We start from the raw sequence: 18,544 nt of genomic DNA, 5'->3' as shown, positions 1-18,544 counted from the left end.
TACAATACCTATCAGCACTGGGAATGGAGGTCTGACTTGGAGAGGAGTGCTGTAAGCGGAGAGGTGGACGGTCTGAAGTTACACTGAGTCTCCTCCACACAGGGCTCAGGAAGACCCTTCAGCAGCTCTGAGAAACAAAAGTTATACAGTAGTTAACATACACATTTATGATGCCATCTTGATATTCTCACAGTGGCAATACTTTCTAATTATGTGCAATATTATGCAAGGCTTGCAGAATCACTTTTGAATCACTTCTCAACACCTTTAATCAATTTTAGCACCGCTTTATTTCCAACTAGTATTCGTTTATTTGCCTGAAATAATATACTTTGTTTTGAAAAGCACTTTAATAATAATAATGATAAATGTAATTTATATTGTATTATTATTATTATTATTATTATAATAATATGGTGGCTACTGAATAGGGTGATATATGGTGTTTGAATAAGGGTGATTACAATTGTTGCATGTGTACCGTTAATCAGAAGCTCCATATTTCTGCTTTTTACTCACCAGATGTAGGGTCTAGTGGATGCTGGGTGTTTTGGCAAGAGAAGCCAACATGCTTCTCCACAAAGCTACGATGTAGTGGAGCAGATATTATATTCCTGGATGGTAGTTTCTTCTCTGGAGAATTGCTCAGTCTGTCCTCCTGTAGCTGCTGCTGCTGCTGCTGCTGCTGCTGCTGCTGCTGCTGCTGCTGCTGCTCTGCACTTCTCACCCTCTGGGGCTGAAAAGAGGAACCTTTAAAACAAGGCAGATGCCCTTTCATTAGGCCTGGTGGGGTTCTTGGCAAGCCAGGTGATGAGGAGCCTTTATCACTCTTTTGTGATGTTTCTAAGGAAGATCTAATATTGTTGGATGCTTGTGCGTTCAGTTCTCCTGGCTTGACTCCATTTTCTGTGAGGGCCTTGTCTGAGAAAGTCTTGATAGCAGAAGAAGTAGAGGTATCACATCCAGTCATTTTGTTTGCAGGAGGCGCGAGAGTGGAAGACTGCCCTGAGCCAACAGATCTTCTGGCAGAGGTGACAGATGTACGGGGACGAGGAATAGAGCTTCTTTTTAAGTGTCCCTTATGACCTGGAGATGATGCATTTGGCACTGCAGAGGAGCTAGTGTTTGTCGTCTCTCCTCCTCTGTCCTCCGTTTTTGTGGACTTTTGTCGAGTCTCATTATCCACTTGTTGAGCTGAGCTCCCATGTTCCCCAGGATATCCTCCCTGAGGGTTCCTTTGAGAGCTGCTGAGGTTGTTAGCCCAGGCGGTCAGGTCAAAGGTAGTGTGAGCCAACGAGGCGTCAGTGCTGTCTGACACTTCAGTCTTTTTCAGGTATCTTTCCATGTCAAAGGCACTCAGCTCTCCAACACAGGTGCTTCTCTGCAGTGTGTCTAGCATGCCGCTCTGATCTGGCTCAGGGAGGATCTATGTAGGGGGAAAAACATTGCTTTTATTTAAAAAAGGAGATCAGAGGTCACACTTTCATTGTTGCCGATCCCTGAATCACAAATACAGATTCAAATTTAAGTATTTCACCTGAAACACCACAAAAAAGTACATGTTCTTCGTAAAGTCCTAGAGAGGAAATATAACTTACGAGGAATAGTACGTCTTTCAGTTTGTTCTAGTGAGATCGTTTTAATAAAAACTAGATAAAGAATCAACATATTTCATAATATTGACAGTTGGGTTAAGCTATTTTATAACATCTCTGTTCAAAATCCAGAAAACAAAAACATAAGATTGAGAGCACTTTTGCAGTACATGGTAATAACCAAATCAAAAAACGTACGATTAAATATAAGCGTAATATTTGAAAAATAAAACAAATCCAAAGCCCTACATATTCAGCCGAGTGTGGTTCCTCTGTAAACTTGACAGCAGGTCCAACAGGTCCTGCGGACTCAGGTCGATTCCTCGCCCTACTCCTCTTGGACAGCTCCATGATCATGGCAGCCAGCTGCGATGGGTCAGTGCTGATGGACGCATCAGCAATGGCTGAAGCAATTGTGCTGATACTCAGCATCAGATGGCTGCTGTTATTGTTGGGAGACACACAGCTTTGGTTACCCAAGCATGAGTCAGAGCCAGAGCCCACACTGTGTTCAGGTAGTGCAGCTCTGACAGTATGATCCTGAAGGAGAAGTGAGTGTATGTCAGAAAGCAACACTGCTGTGCATGTAATACATACATTACATGTTACATATTGAAATATCAAGATATCCAAAAAGTCCTTATACCTCCTGTTCACATGGTGCTTGATCAGGATCACCTTTCAGTAACATCTTTTCACCTGGTGGCTCAAGAGTTTTGTCCAGGTCCTCTGCAAGGAGATGATTATGATTTACAAATCAGAAAAGCACAGTCTAAATCATAAAAATAAAAAAGACACAAAAACGATCAGGTATTACTGCAGGAGCATGGAACGTGATTCTTCAACAAAACTTTGAACACACCTGGGTTGAGTGTTTTGTCTGCTTTGCTGAGTTCCATGGTGTCATAGTGAGGACAGTTGTCTCTAGCTGAGAAATCTGAGGGGTGAATTAGGGGAAATGGTTCCCTTTTCTCTGGAGAGGTAATGATGTAGCCAAAGGACGGCTAGAGGAACAAAGAACAAACTTTTAATACATGTTAGAGTCAAAAAGGACTTTAAAAAAGGTTTGAAAAAATGTGTAATTCTGAGCCACCTGCTCCGTATTTCACCTCTAAACTGGGTCCATACCATACCATCTCTAATGTTTATACTTTATATGGAGTAGTTTGGCTTATTTATTGTATTAAAACATTCTATATACTGTGTATTGTATTTACTCCTGTGTAATGCCTGAGAGCCAGTCAAAAAACACTGCAGTCTTATAATCTTCACGTGAGGCTTTAAATATCTGTGTTTACTGGGCACTGATGTTAACCGGTGCTGTCGTCCGTGTAACGTTACATTAGTTTGTTTATTGGACTAAATCCAAAGTGGCAAAAACTAGAAAACGACCCGCATATTAGTCTCATCTTCCTGGTGGCGGCACAGCCAGGAGAGCAGCCCGCCGGGGAGGAGAGAGGTCGGCAGAGCCAGCACTGGGCAGCCACCTTCGTCAGACGGAGCCTCAGTCAGCTGCCGAAGAGACTTGAGCTCAGCCAGAACAAGACCTGCAGTCACAGCGGGAGTCTGCAGTTCTCCGATGCTGTGGCTAAACTCGAGCTAACTGCTAACTGAAGCTACGAGGCCACTGGTTGATAATGTCAATTCATTGTTTTAAGTTAAAATTCTGCCATATCTTACACATTGAACCTCTAAAAGCTAAGGCAAAAGTGGATACAACCTCAACCTCCCACCATTAGAATAACTTGACTAAAAATCAGAACACAATTATCTTCAGTCATCATAATTACTTCTGGAGTCTTATACCAAACAAAAAAAATATTGGCAGTTAGACCTGGTCAGCAATTGGATGCCAGCTGCATATCAATGTTGATGCACATCTCTTCTATGGTTTTATGTATAAATGAATTATTAACAGCCTTCATATGAATCTCCCAAGAGACAGAGAGAATACATTTGATATATTTCTGTAACAACCAACATTTTTTTTTTTTTTTTTTTTAAATAAAAAAAAAAAAAGCAATTGTACTGACCCGTTTAACACAATCCACATCATCAGGGCCCAGACAGCCCATAGCTTCAGAGCGTTGTCCAAAAAACTGCCCGAAGGTCAGTCGCAGGTAGCTTTGGTCCCCTTGCTTAAACTCTGAGGAGACTTGCGAAGCCCTCATCAGGATGTTGCTGTTGGTGGGAGCCTTCCAAGATGAGTCACTGTTAAATGTGCTGTTGCTGCTGGCTGGTTCAATCTTCTCCTCCTGTGTGAACAGCAATACTCACAATTAACCACAAGGCTGTACTTCATAAAATACAGTGTAACAGAGAGTTGTAGGCGTCTGTTGGCCTCTTCTGTTACAATATGGCACTTAAATTCATTTGATTTTAGTGTTGGGTAACAGATGCATCTTCATTGTGTATTCTGCAATGTCTAACTGTGAGTCAGTCTAAAGAGAGGCTGTTAGGGTTGTATACCTGAATGAATTGGTGTTCTTTCTCAAATTCCTCTTCATCCTTAGCTATCTTTTCCATAGCATCACCTACAAAGAAGGAACAAAATCAGCCATGGAGTCCATTTATTCACATATTCTGCACAAACAAAAAACGCTACATTAGAGGAATCGATTAGTATTACACTAGAGCTGTGGACTTGGTACATACTGGCAGGTACAAAGTCCTCTGTCTGAAAGTGGCCAATATTCTCTGATGTCTTTCCATCAACCTCTTTCTCAAAGGAGGAGTAATATGCCAGGTCAGTCACCCACTGTCCTTCATCATTCTGGTACACCACACTATGAGTGGCATTGGCACCTGAAGAGACGAACAATGCTGTTAACATATTACACCAAGCAACAATATGTTGAGAACATACCATCAATGGTAAAGGGCTGACTTGAACATCACGGATAAAGCCAACCTTGTTGAAACTCCTGCGTCAGGTTGTCTGGGCAATAGTTCCACCCATCATCTGAATCAGCCGGCTCCTTGTGGAAGCTCTGGGAGAAATACTTTGGTTCCAGGGAGGTGGAAAGGGGATTGTTGTCATCCTCACCGGTACTGTCCGAGGCCTCTGCAGCAGTCACATCACCACAAGGTCCTCCCCTTAAGCCCAAGTAATGTCTGGCCCCATCAGGCTCATCTACTCCATCATCATCATCATCATCATCATCATCATCATCATCATCGTCATCGCATTCTGGCAGCAGTACCTAAGGGCGGGTTGGTTGGCAAAGGTAAATAGGCTGCATAACAATGAAAATGTATTTGGATAGTTGTCTCAGATTTTATTTTTAAATGTGTTTAATGTGCAATATTACATGTTCCATCAACTACAGCAAGTACCTCAGTGGAGCTGCCACACAAAATCTGGATGGGTTAATACGTCATTCTATTTTAGATTACATCGTCAAGGTTACCTTCTCCATGCACTTTGCCAGTAGGTGAAGTTGTGCCAAAGCCAAAACCCAACTAAAAAGAGCCAGGTTGCCATGAGAGTTTCCATATTTTCATTGTTGCACATAAATAATGCTGATATTTAGTAACAAATGGCTCAGGGATAATATGTACATAGGTCTATATAAAACCCTGACTTTCACCTATTCCTCCGTTATGTATTGTACCTGAGAGAGGCGGAAGCTCCCCTGGGTGTCTTGAAGGTATTCCTGAGGTCTCCGGGGGCCAGCTCCACTCCTCAGGTAGGTTGAGTCCAACAGTCTGTCAACAGTGGGCCCAGACTGTGTGCTCTTCATGGCCTCCTGGCATTCAAATCAGAACAACATTGACAATGCAAGCCTTAAATCATATTAGTATTTTAGCCTTTGCCACTTTTATTTTATTACTGCGTTCTGTTGTGCAGTGCTTCATATCTTTATGCAACAGTCACCTGTCAATTATTCACTCACCTTATGCAAGTGGCAAAAGCATAGATGGTTTATATTACAACATAGTTTAAATCATTGGGGCTAATGTAATAAACAGGCACACAAACTATAACTGGCCAGCAATCTTTTAGAATTGATACTTTACCCCATATTTAACTTTTGAATCAGAAAGACAAGATCACTCATTCGGGCTGGATCTACCAGTCTACCATTTTGCTACTCATTTTCCTTTAAGTAGAAGCCAAAAATTACCACCACTCTTTGAAAGTAATCGGAAAAAAAGAAAGCAATATCATACAATGTTTAAAAATAAATGTATGCACAGAACAGCCCGAATGGCCACCAGTCAGGCTGTTTTAGTTACATTAGAGTTCTCAAGCATCTGTACTCACCAGTGCCTCCTGTCTGTCTAGGACCATGCTCCAGTTGACGGGAGAAAGCCTCTGAGTTCCCCTTGATGCTCCAAAAGAAGAGCTGGCCTCTCCTATTCCTACAGGACCCACACGGTCACCCATCTGCAAAACATTGAGTAAATTAAGCAGCAGATCTATAAAAAACTATTTATGCTTAAAGTTAAAAACCATAGAATATACAGGAAGCAGATGTACAGTATACAATTGCACTAAATTGTGTATGATTTCACAAAGAAACTATTGTCACTGCAGATAAAGCACAGGTGTCTGATAACATTAATGATGATTTGAGGTGCTCCAATAAGTCAACTTGCTGCTACATGGAATGCAGCCAATGTTTTATTTTTTTACTCCTGTGTTTGTCATAGTACCAGAAGTGAGCCTCATTCTTACATCAGCATGTCTGGAAAGACTGTTCCTTCCATGTTCTTGCAGATTCAGATTGCTGTCCTCATCAACAGCACTGCTCCCCACAATCCCCAGCCCACGCAGGGCATCATAGGTGGTCTGGACGACAGTCGTTGGTAGAGGAATGGTCGAAACTCCACCATCATTTCCGCTGTCCTCACTCCCACTGCTCCCATCCCCACCTCCTCCATCCCCTTGAGATACATAATGAGACAACACAAACAGGTTTACAACTAAATATTTCAGAAGAGGAGTATCTGTCTTAAGATGCCTTCTCATGATAGGAAATGTTCTCTGTGCTCACTGAGAGGTCGGGCACAGAGCCTTGCGGTGAAGGCAGCTAGTTTTGTTTCTATGGTTCCCGTGCTTGCCTGTGCCATGTCTGGCTATGTTTCATACAGCTGTTATCTCATTGGTTGCGCTTTAAGGTCAATGGCAATCAAGGTCAAAGTTGAAATAAATGTAACTTTAAGCGCAGCGCTCGGTGGCAATTTTGAGCGGTGCGCCACAACAAGGGTAGCTTCCACCTAGTGGGGTGGCTCAACAACGGCACAGCCAGCGCAGAGCGATTTTACTGCTGATCATGTGAGGGCAGCTTTAAGTAAATTTGCTGGCCCTCAAAACTACCAAGAATCAGCTCCTAGTTGAATGCACATCAAACCTTAATATTCATTCACTTTGAAATATTAAGAAAGCAGGAAAACCAGCCAGGGAACCAAAAAGTATTATCAAATAAGGCAGTGAAGGACAATCATTTAAGCTGCATATTGTACCTGTGACAGGAGGGTTGATGACTTGTCCCTCAGCCGATCGTCTGTGTTCAATCCCAGACAGAGATGGACCACCGCGGCCACTGGAAGCCTCATCATCAGAACTGCCTCCCTCTAAGCCCGGCCTGAAACTGGGACGATTACTCTCTCCAACCTGTACACACATGCAGACATACACACACATAAAAACATAAATTGCATAAAGCAAATCTCTGTTGTACAGTACATTTTGATTCGAATGATGGAGCTACTTGATACTGGATTAATGAGGTTTGATACTGATGATTATATTCGATAACACTATTGTTTTCCATTTCTGACCAGTTGTCTGGAAGTGCTGGGCAGCAGCCGTGTTCGGGTAGCATTACTGTTCCTTCTGGCAGACACCAGCTCATCCTCAGTGTCCTCATCACTGGCTGGACAGGAGTCCATACCTGTAGCAGCCAGTCGTACATCAGGCATCTGGAAGTCCTCCTGAAGAAAAAGTACACAAGATACAGTAAGATATTACAAAACGTACAAAGAAATGGAACACAAATTATACAGGGAAAACATTTAAAGGTTGTTTGATTTGAGTCAGATTGTTAAAAGTAATGACAGAATTGTAGAATATGTTAACTTTAGAATTAGGAAAGCCAGAGCAATAGGGGTCTCTTGCCAATTCCCAAATGTTTTATAGTTATGAAAATAAACAGTTATTTCAGGCAGGAAGATCATATTTACTCTCCTCTCCATATGAGCTGGAAGCTGCACATGGGCACAAAACAGTAAGGATGTAAATGTGCTCACCTGATTGTAGTCATCAAGGAACTGGTGTCTATACTGTTCTGGTTCTGTAGAACTTGGGTTTGATATGTTGTCAGCACCCAGCAGTCCCTATGAACAATACAATCTATTAATGGGGACACTGAGACAAACGGACTCGGTGAAAAACAGTTAATTTAAATATCATTTTTCTAATGGTTCACTAATGCTGGCAAGTCCAAGAGAACAAGTCTGTAAAGTAGAAAGTGTTTCTAAGGGAGAAGAGTCTTACTGTTGCAGGAATCTCCTGGCCCTCCACTCTGCCTCTCTGCATGGCAGGAGGCACTAGCTTATTAAAATAAAGCTCCAGCTCATCATCAGGCAGGTTGTTCGAATCGATCTCATCATCTGGGAATCAATCACATGTTCGCAAGATGACTCAAGCTTTGACAACATGTCGGCAATCTAGATTTATTTTTCTGAAATTAAAATATCAAGGATGTAAGAACCTGTGATATCGCTGTCCATGCTGTCCACAGACATGAGCTTCTCATTTGCCAGGAAGCTTGAGTTACTGCCACTGAAATGGTCACTGTCCACTCCCTCACTCTGCACATTGTTCTCCTCAGCTGTAGCTGGTAAGGGCTGAGCCTGAATGAATTGTGCAGGAAAAAATAAAATATATGCAGGTACCTGATCATAGTTTTGTTGGAGATAAAAAAGGCAATTATGCAATAGAATCATCGTTTAAAATCAAAAATGTGAAACCTTTATTTGAAAACAGGAGGTGGAAAGAAAACGTGTTTTTAAGAGCAACCAAAATTGGTACCTTTGCATCAGCGCTATCTTTATGTCCAAACTGGGCAAACGTCAGTAGCCCTGTTGACAGATCTGTCAGAAGAGACAGGAAAAACAAAGTAAATTAGCATATTTTAAAGAAAATGTGTCATCTTCTAATAATGAGAACTATTTCTGCTCTATACTTCAGAAAGCACAAATATACTGTATGTCCATGTCGTATTAGGTGAAGCCAATTTCGATAACATTACTGATTTTCAGGCTGGGAGTATTGGCACAGTATACCTATAAAGCTAAACAGGTGCAATAATATGTACCTGTTCCAAGATCTGTGGGCCGGCTGTGGACTGAGCCCATCTGTGTGAAAGGAAGCCCCAGCATGGAGCCTTGGTTTTGAGATGCACTGTCATCCAAATGAATCTTTACCAGCATGTCTGAAAGATAGTGGGCTGCAATGAAGTCATCCGCATCGTCCCTGTAATGCAGTCGGTGATGTGAATAATTAGGATCATATCAAGATTTAATGGTAAAAGAAGATGTAATATAACTTACTAGTTAGACATTATGAATGTTCATCCCTTCATACATAAAAAATATATTTAAGTTTGAAAAACTGGGCTGACTGTAATTGAAGTCATGTTCAAACTGTAAAAGTACTGAGTGAAATATTTCTTGAATCACAAAAGGATACATTTACATTGAGCTATACATTGTATTTTAAAGCATGGTTTATGCTTTTAGGGGACAATCTTCTGCACTGCTTTAAAGAATGCAAACAAACAACAAGTACTGTAAGTACAACAGTTTCAGAAAAAATAATCTGCAATTAAAAAACTATTCTAGGAACTAGATCATAACCTTTTTTTCATCACATACAACATTGCAAAACAAAATCAGCTGTCTGAATTACAAGTATGCAAATACTCACAAGTCATCTTTGAAGCTGAGGGCAAACATGGGCTGTTCTCGAACAGATGACTGCCGCAGCTCTCTGCCCTCCAGATATGACGCCTCAACAGGATCTCCTCTGTAAAGCAAGAGTACTTAGCATTGCTTTAACAACAACTGATTGTTAAAATACTAAACAGCTCTACATCATGGTTAGTTCTCCATGGTTAGTTGCATTTAGCAACTGAATACTGACTCGCAATGAACATCCTCAGCACTGTTCACGTTACGTTTGTGGAAAATTTCAGAAACCAGAAAGGGCTGCAGCTACTTCTTATTAACCAACATGTATCCATATGCAGTTCTACATTTGGCAGGCATCTATTTTTTGCATATCACTACTTCCTATTTCCAGTAACATTTAAAATGCTACAATTAGTACAAACATAAACCTCCAAAACAGGAATTGGAATAATTTCAGCATCCATTCTCACACTAGTCAAATAGCTTGTGTGATGATTCAGAGAATGATGCATGAGAGCGTTTCCACAAGAAGTCACATCTGTCCAAAACAGCAGCATGCTCCCACCTGTTGTCAGACCCAGGTTTAATTTTAGCCACTGTAGAGGCAGCCACTGGAAGTCCTGGGCCTGAACCCAATGTCACATTCCCCAGTGTGGCACGGCCACTGGTGCTGTCCAGAGACTTGCAGAGGAAACTTGGGAAGGGTTCATCTTCCAACTTGTAAAAACTGTCTGCCATGTTTTTGAATGGAGCAGGGGGACTTCAGTTCAGCTGAAGTCCATTTAAAGTCTAGGAAAAATGAATAGGAGAAATAAAATGGCATGTTAGTATACTTTGAAACACTTCCAATAAATTAGCTTATGTAAACTTTACAGTGCACTGGCACAGACCATTCTGCTGTAGCTTGTATATAACGTTACATGTATATTAAGAAAGGATAAGCTTCTTGATGCCACCTTACAACTGTGAAAACCAATGAAGGTTTTTCGTAAATACTTTTTTGAATATGTCCATGTATGTTGTATTACAGCAATACAGTTTTGCCTAGCTACCTACAAAACTAATTTTGAGAAATTAAGTAGCTAATTATGCTAGGTTAGCTTACTTTTAACCCTAGCTAGTATACGGTATTTGCTAAAAACAAGTGGGTTTCTCAAAACTAACGTTACTCCAGTATCTTCGTGTATTAATTAAGAGAGAAGTGTTGCACAAGTTACAGACAACATCGATAAGTGAACTAGTAAAAACGACTTGCTACCCTAACCAACATGTTTAAAGACTGGTCCATTTCAGCAAGAGAATTAGCCTTAAATCATAACGTAAACGTTATCGTTAGTTACTACAACTTACATTCAACACTCCAGAAGAGGGGCCAAGAGACCACGGTTCTTCTTCAACTCGAGTTTTGTCTTTATAAACTGGTGAAGACACGTTGCAAGGTGTAGTTAAGTTGTCAAAGTAACTTCCCAAACACTTAAGTTGTTCATTATTCCTTAAAAGCAGGCACAACAAACACCGTACAACAGTTCGGAGGACTAAGCAGCGCCCAGAATCCACAGGAAGCCCGCGTGAGCGTCATGTCATGTGGGCGGGACTTAACCTATTTAAATCACTTTGATTGGACAATAAAACGGAGAGGGAGGAAATTGTCAATTATGATAGGATGGGGTTCATGTAATTCTGTTGGCCTCGAACACTTGGGACAGTTTGGAAAATAGCCCATCGCATCAATCGGGTGTTTGTCCTTACAAGATGAATTAAAGAAGGGGCGGGGGTACTTATTTTTAGACTCCAGCCATACTGTAATGGCAATATAAATTACTATTATAAAAATAAACAGTTGAAATTTAAGGAATGATACATCCAGAATTAAGTTTGTACCATACACAATAATGTACAGTATGAGAGTTGCTGGCCAAGTGTGGAGTTTGTTGCATCAAATGTTCTGCTAAGCAGCTGCAAGTAGGCCTTAGTTAGCAGACAGCTGCATCCCATGCATTCCAGTTTATGAGGCATCAATGCCAGTGAGCCATGAAATGTTATCCTCCCTGTCAAAACAAATGACAGTTTATTTCCCTAATTATAGAGTAAAACTGGCAAGTCTCTTGTTTCTGCCCTCAGTTTCAGAAACAACACAAAAGCCATGTTAGTGGTAGGGATCAGTTATTTGATCAGAGGCACTTCAGCGGGGAAAATCATACTATACCTGAAGCAAGATTTGAAATTTTAAAAGAGCGGTTCCAGCCTTTTCAGTTTTACAAAATAGACCACATCCAGTTGACAGTCAGAGAACCATACCAGTTCTAAAGTTTTAGAATATCTTTCATAAAGTGTGAATAATAAAATAGTGGAATAAAATAAATGTGTAAATGAATCATCTATTTCCATGAAAGAGCTGTCCCACAGGGTAGTCATTCATTCATGAATGCTGTCAATTTCTGTTGGTGTGTGAAGGAATAATAGTCAAAAATAACATCCTTTTCATAACTTGGATTGTTTATTCTTATTTTGGAAATATGCAAATTTCACAAAATCTTCATGACATCTTTGATATACCTTTTTAAATTTATGCACAGGAAAAAGAACAAAACATCAGAAAATAGAGACATTAATTAAGGTCTTTATTAGAAATGAATGGCACTTGCGTGGTTCATGACCATCCCACAACTATATCCCTTTTTATTTGACCTACAACACTGCAAAATCACTGTCCATCAGCTTCCGGTAATGGCAGCAGTGCTCTAGAGTAGAGTCTGTGGGGAAGACCCTGATGCTGAGGCTGAATGGGCTCAGCATCACAGTGCTCAATGAGAGAGGAGGGAGGCAGCAGGTGACCATACCTAGACCCCGCTCTGGGAGGATCCAGAGGCGGGAAAAAATACCTGAAGCAACAAAAACAATGGATGGAGACGAAAAAGACAAACACATGGACAGGGAGAAGACGATGACAACAGAATACAGAGGGGAAACACATCAAAGGAAGTAGAAATTTGAGATTAAAAGGTGAAATGATGCAGGTATGCTCTAAAGGCAAAACAGAGAAGTGAATGGCAGACAGTAGTGATGTGGGTTTATCTTTTAAACAGCAAACAACATATTGGAATCAAATCAAAGTGAATGCTGTGAAGAACATAACTATGCAGTTTTCCTTCCAAAACAGAGCTTTTACTAGTAATACTTCAGATGGGACATTACTCACACATTTCAAATGCATTAACACAAGGGCAAATGGTAGCTGGTACAGAGGAGACATTAATAATATGAAGGATGCTGCTGGTATATCTTTGGAGAGATCAGCTGCCGCAGGGGAGGGGCAAAGGGAGCTCTCTTGCCAATCCTGCATGCAACAAGCAGTACAATACCACATTACTTCAACAACCCAAACTCAAACTCATTTCTTTGTTAACAAGGACTAGGAATGCAGAAAAACCTTGTGCAAAGTAATTTTACAAAATCTAATGTGGTTTAGTAAAATCACTTTGGTTACAAAGTTAATATAACTTAGAATGTCATACAGTGCACACATCTGAGTGTTACTCAGGTTAGTGGTGACTCAAAAACTACAAACATTTGTAAAGACAGAGATTTTGTTAAATTATAGGTTATTAAGTTGAACATAAATACAGCCACATACCAACTCTGATAAAACCAATGTTAGCTAAAAACACTGTTCATCCACTGCCATTTGTAACCCGTTTCATAGAACATCAAATAGTAATAGCTGCTTATTTATAATCCAAATATTAAAGCAAGCCTATGTAACATTTGCTGAACAGCAACTTGTGGCTAAAAGAGTCAATTACGAGTTACTAGTAAATAGAAAAACAGCGTTACTGTAGCAGATGTGGAGACGAGTCAGAAAGTCGGCAGGACGTTAGCCACTGAGAGCTACAGGTCAGACAAAGTAAGGCTGGAGAAACAAAACATGCAGCTAATTAAGAAAAGGTGAGTTTTATTGCTTATCAACATTTCATTTGTAAAAGAAAGATTGTTTTATCTTTAAAGTTACATTGTCTCGCTTTAAAGCCATTAATGTCGGTGGCTGTATTCATACCCATACTGCATGTGTTTATACTGCTGTCATTTTAGTTGGTTAATGAGGTTTATTCAAGCTGTCCTTCTGCTCAGCAAAGAGTTTGGCAATACTTGCTTAAGGATACATTCAAATTGGAAAGTGAAATGAAGAGAAATTACTGAGCTCTGATTGAATTGCTCATCTCAAAATGGAAATATTCACAACAATGTTGGATGTTGAGATGTAGCAGACTGAGGTTAATCAAATCTCTTAATATTTACAAAATAATGTTTCCCAAGAACACAATGGTTTTGCTCTATATCCCAAAATAATCATATTCAAATGTATATAAACAGGTTTATTTTAGTTTTTGTACAAAGAATATGGTTAGCCCTAACACTGACAATGCAAAGTGGAAACATGAAACTACTCTTGCATGCATCTGTACATAACAAGAGCAAATCGCTTATTAAAAAAACCCACCACAACACATCCAACTCCACAGGCTTGATGCTGACAACCTATACGCTGGAAGCCAAGCTCTTTGCATGAGCACAACATTTGGTCAGTGTGGGCCCGGGGAGTTTGTCAGTGAGCAGCTGCAGTCCCAGTCAGTGTGAGGCAGAGTAAGTGGTGAGTTCTGACTGGTTTGGGCTGGGCTGGGTGAGTGGCGTCAGGCACACCACACCACCTACCTTCCTGCAGACATCCCGTTCAGGGCATTCTGGGAGGTCTGAACAGAGGAGCCCACAACGGTGCTCATGGCTGTGGGCTGACCAGATGAGCCGGTGAGTGGGCTGCCATCTCCCTTCAAGATGCCTGTGCACTTCCAGTTGTCCATGTAGTTAGCTGCAGAGGGGCGATTTGGAGGACAAATCAGAGATGCATCGCTGCTTGTAACATGATCAAAAAGTGACTCAAAGTCCATAATCTCCTACACACCTAAGCAAAGTGGAAAAGATGATGGAAGAATTTGAACACAGCTTAACTTTTTACTGTCCTCGGTTATCAATTTAATTTAGTTCCGTCTATATTTTTCAACTTTACGTGTGTAAGACATTACAATGGACAACTGAACCGTGAGAGATGTGACGGCGCCATGGCACAATCACACCCATCTAGTAGACATCTGGGGCTACAGCCATCATAGCTTCCCAGTTCTCTACAACTTTTATTTCACATACTACAGGAATCTATATCATAACAACTCAGATGATTGATTGGGGGTCAATGACAACCTCTGAAGTGCATTTAATTAGTTTGATATAATTGGTATTTGGAAGAATCAAAATAATATATGAAATGTTTAAAGTAAAAAATCAAAGAAGTAAAACTACATCACTAGACACATCCCTACATAGATGCATTAAGTGCCTGAAACACCATCAAGTTAGTCAAAACGAGAGTTTTCTGGAATTGGTGTAAACAATCTTAACACTGTGAAATTACTCCAGGTCTGTTTGTAAAATTGGACCACTTGATTTATCATTCAGGAATTGACTGATACCAACAATGGATCAGCCAAAGTCCCTCAATACCTGGAGAGTCACTGTTTACTTAAACAGCATTTTCATCATGTGACAAAAAAAGTTTTCCATTAGCAATCCCTAAAATAAAAAGGAGAGAGATGAGCAGTCATCAACAGAAACTAACAATGACCTCCCACCTTTCCAGAGGCGCACACAGCCATCATCACCAGAAGAGGCCAGCAGGGTGCTGGTGATGTTCCAGCTCACGCGCCACACCTGGGAGTTATGGTTGTCAAACTGAGCCACGATCTGCACCTCCAACTTGGTGGGTCCCGTCGAGGTGCTCTCCTTCCTGTCAGATGGATACAGAAAATTTATTTTCACAGTTAAAATGTCTGTTCTGTATAACAGTTTAAAAACGTTGCAGCCGCAGTGAAATGCAGGATTTCAGTGAGTACATTAATCTGTGTACGAGTCCTTCGTATGACAACTGTGACAAAACAAGGAAAGTAATAGAATTAGTCACCTCATAGGAACAAGTTTAAAGATTCTGACATCTTTCGTAGCAATAGCGAGCACGTGGAAAGATCTCCCCAGGTTTGGAGCAAATGCAATGTCATGGACTGCATCAGTGACGGTCATCAGCGTCTCTGCTTTTGCATATTTCCTTTAAAAACATTGGTTAAAAATGAACAATTATTAAAATCTTCTTTCAACTACTTGGAATTTTGTAATGTTTACGTTGGTATTTTTTCAAAAACAGTGACATACACAACACTTCAGGAATACCTACCTTGTGTTTTCATTATACTCATAGATCTGAACTTTCCCACCGTACGTCACGTTACTGTCATCACTCCCCACTGCAAACATTGGCGGGTGGGCACGAGAGCTGGGTGGTAGGGAGGAAAAAAATGATTACACTGAGATCTTCAAACTCCACTGTATCATCTAACAGGCTGTTAGGAGGTCACAGTTCATATTTTTAAAGTTCAGCAGCAGAGTATCTTGCATTTAAAAAGGTCAGTAACAGAATGAAGTCCACACCAGTCTGTCAGAATTGTTTTCATTTCCCAAAGTAGTGAATTTTACATATTTGACTAACTGTGAACATTATAACGTTTATGAATGCAGGATTTATTGCAGGACTGCTGTATTAGACTGCGGTGTATCTAATAAACTGCCAACTGAGTGTATGTTCTGTTGTACCTACTCAACAGTCAATGTATTATATTGATGATATCAGACAAAGTATCTGTATAATGTTATAGGGACTGTGTGTCTTAACCTATAAAACATCAGTAAACAGTGAAATATGCCTCTCACAATTTATCAAAGCCCATAATCAAATATCTCATTTTGTTGAGCCAACAGTCCAAAGCACAAAGATATTCAGTTTATTGTAATGTTATGGAAATTAAAATTCTCAACCATCAAATGCTTGTAATTTTCACTTGAAAAGTTTCAAACAATTCATCAAGATATTTGCCAATAAACTTTGTAATCCCTATACTACTACTACTACTACTACTACTACTACTGCTGCTACTACTACTACTACTACTGCTACTACTACTACTACTACTGCTACTGCTACTACTACTACTACTACTACTACTGCTACTACTACTACTACTACTGCTACTACTACTACTACTACTGCTACTGCTACTACTACTACATACTATCATTGCAAATGACTGTGACTGTAAATGAAGGCAAACTGTAAGTCTTAACTGTTTTTTAAACAAAGTGAAACTATGGTCCAACCTTGAGGGGTTCCAAGAGATGCAGCTGCAGCTGAGCTTGCAGGAGATCTCGTGCTGCAGGGACCACTGACTGAGGTTCATCACATCAGGAGCCTCGTAGATCCTCACCACTCCGTCCGTAGAGCAGGTGGTCAACATCAGGCCCATGTGTTTAGGGGCAAACTTCACATCAGTCACCGAAGTTCTACTGTCCACTAGTGTGGTTCTCTTTATCTAAAACAATACACCATAAAACATCATGTATCAAACAGAAGACTCTAGAAAAAGTGAGCAGTGACAGAAGTAACGTTAGTGGGGTTCATTATTATAACCACACCTTACTGGGTGGGTACCATTATTCTGAATGCTGCAGGAGATACTGAACTGAATGTCTGAAATGTCTACTCTGCTAGTTTAGAAGGATACTAGAGTTGCAAACTAACCCAGTGACTCAGTCCTCTCTGCTTGTCGTTGGACTCCCCTACTATCTCTTCCCACACAGCAGCTGTCCTGTCGAAGGAGCAGGAGGCCAGAACCTGCCCGAATTCTGGATGAGCCCAGGTCACTCTCCACACTGATCCACTGTGTGTCTGCACAGAAAAGCGCTTTGGTCAAACCAATAAACTGCAACACTATGTTAGGTCAGATGCATCAATATCAGTGAGAGTATACGAGTCCACAAGAGATCATACATTTTTGAATTTTTTGTAGGACACAACGGTAAAGGCAATCATGTAAATGTGATGTGATGCAAGTATGCTTGCTGATAAATTTATATTTTACCAGGAAAACCTTTTGTGGTTAAATGAATGTATCACGCAGCAGGTGGCTTACCTTCCAGCTGGCTGTGCAGTGCCACTCTCCGTTCTCACTTTTGTCCCAAACCTGAGAGAAAGAAGATGCGAAACAATGTTACGAAATATTGCTGATATTAAAGTTTCTATGTATACATTTGTGAAGCTTGCATCATAGGACACTCAATAACATTCCTGAATGTGATAACGTTAAACTACAATAAAACATCTTAACGTTACCTACAGCTCCCATAGCTTGTATGCTACAGGCACGGTGGCTAGCAAACTAGCTAAATTCAATAAGGTGCCTTCGATAATCAGAATGTGCAACAGATTTAGGAAATAGCCTAACGTTACGTCTGTCAAAAGCTGGTGGAAGATACGAGTCAGTCAATCAAATAGGGAGAAAAGGGTGTTGATATTGTGGGTGATGTTAAAAAGCTAGCTATGATAGCTAACGCTAACATTAGCGAACTGATGAATACTTCCATGTTAACTTATGTTACCTTCACACTTTGGTCACTGGAGCAAGTTGCCATTCTCCGGCCGTGAAAATCATACGACACATCGTGAATTAGATCTTTATGATCTGCTGCGATACTACGCGCTACAAACATGATTACAACTAGCTAACATATACCAGCAACACTAGCTTAACTGGTTGCCTAGCAGGCCTGTCACGTGTCTACTTGTGTGTATGTTTGGCGGGTCCTCGTAGAGTGTTTTACCCGGAATTGGCCACAGAGGGGCGCATTCAAACCAGTATAAGGTACATCCTATTTTGAGGTACTTTATGATAACGTTTATGTTGAAACTTGTCATGTCGATCCGAACAGCAACCAGTACATAGTTTTAAAAATATTACAATGCATGTCTGACATACATAAATGAGTTAACTCCAGTAAGTAACATCGTTTTACATTTTTGCCCAACTGCCCTCGTCCGGTCACCGGGGTTGCCAGGTTTAGTAGAATAAAACACCTATTGAACAATTTTAGAATAA

General features: G+C 40.6%; 2 protein-coding genes across 3 annotated transcripts in view; both read right to left on the bottom strand.

The window, feature by feature from the left end:
• Positions 1–11,080, bottom strand: part of cep192 (centrosomal protein 192) — a 35,070-nt gene extending 23,990 nt beyond the window's left edge. Inside the window, 23 exon segments of the mRNA XM_029451259.1 lie at positions 9–49; positions 51–127; positions 520–1,426; positions 1,845–2,135; positions 2,242–2,324; positions 2,458–2,599; positions 3,629–3,850; positions 4,065–4,129; positions 4,251–4,400; positions 4,507–4,798; positions 5,210–5,344; positions 5,863–5,985; positions 6,277–6,485; positions 7,065–7,215; positions 7,383–7,535; positions 7,851–7,937; positions 8,098–8,213; positions 8,315–8,456; positions 8,635–8,696; positions 8,921–9,078; positions 9,532–9,630; positions 10,081–10,304; positions 10,866–11,080. Coding sequence (XP_029307119.1) covers positions 9–49; positions 51–127; positions 520–1,426; positions 1,845–2,135; positions 2,242–2,324; positions 2,458–2,599; positions 3,629–3,850; positions 4,065–4,129; positions 4,251–4,400; positions 4,507–4,798; positions 5,210–5,344; positions 5,863–5,985; positions 6,277–6,485; positions 7,065–7,215; positions 7,383–7,535; positions 7,851–7,937; positions 8,098–8,213; positions 8,315–8,456; positions 8,635–8,696; positions 8,921–9,078; positions 9,532–9,630; positions 10,081–10,253 — 3,878 coding nt within the window. The 5' untranslated portion in view covers positions 10,254–10,304; positions 10,866–11,080.
• A 913-nt stretch (positions 11,081–11,993) lies between these two features.
• seh1l (SEH1-like (S. cerevisiae)) lies at positions 11,994–18,351 on the bottom strand. Of its 2 annotated transcripts, none has more exons than XM_029452203.1 (9): positions 18,048–18,351; positions 17,582–17,632; positions 17,191–17,337; positions 16,770–16,981; positions 15,793–15,891; positions 15,526–15,666; positions 15,197–15,351; positions 14,226–14,379; positions 11,994–12,397 (listed from the first exon to the last, which is right to left on the bottom strand). In XM_029452203.1, exons 1-9 carry the CDS (start codon positions 18,156–18,158, stop codon positions 12,220–12,222), a joined length of 1,248 nt encoding a protein of 415 aa, XP_029308063.1. In that variant the 5' UTR covers positions 18,159–18,351; the 3' UTR covers positions 11,994–12,219. The 2 variants fall into 2 exon arrangements, with proteins under 2 accessions (XP_029308063.1, XP_029308065.1); XM_029452205.1 differs by having other exon boundaries at positions 12,255–12,852; positions 18,048–18,343.
• Between the last annotated feature and the right edge of the window lie 193 nt (positions 18,352–18,544).

The sequence above is a fragment of the Cottoperca gobio genome, chromosome 16, assembly GCF_900634415.1.
Source record: "Cottoperca gobio chromosome 16, fCotGob3.1, whole genome shotgun sequence".
Classification (NCBI taxonomy): Eukaryota; Metazoa; Chordata; class Actinopteri; order Perciformes; family Bovichtidae; genus Cottoperca; species Cottoperca gobio.
The sequence above is the reverse complement of the archived record's forward strand: the minus strand, read 5'-3'. Positions and strand labels throughout refer to the sequence as shown.

Excerpts from the sequence above, each read along its gene's own strand:
- seh1l (XM_029452203.1), bottom strand. The coding sequence starts at position 18,158 with ATGTTTGTAGCGCGTAGTATCGCAGCAGATCATAAAGATCTAATTCAC. Across the intron at positions 17,338-17,581 it reads ACTGCACAGCCAGCTGGAAG|ACACACAGTGGATCAGTGTG; the intron begins GTAAGCCACCTG and ends TTTTCTGTGCAG. Across the intron at positions 15,352-15,525 it reads TTTAAACTTGTTCCTATGAG|GAAGGAGAGCACCTCGACGG; the intron begins GTGACTAATTCT and ends TCCATCTGACAG.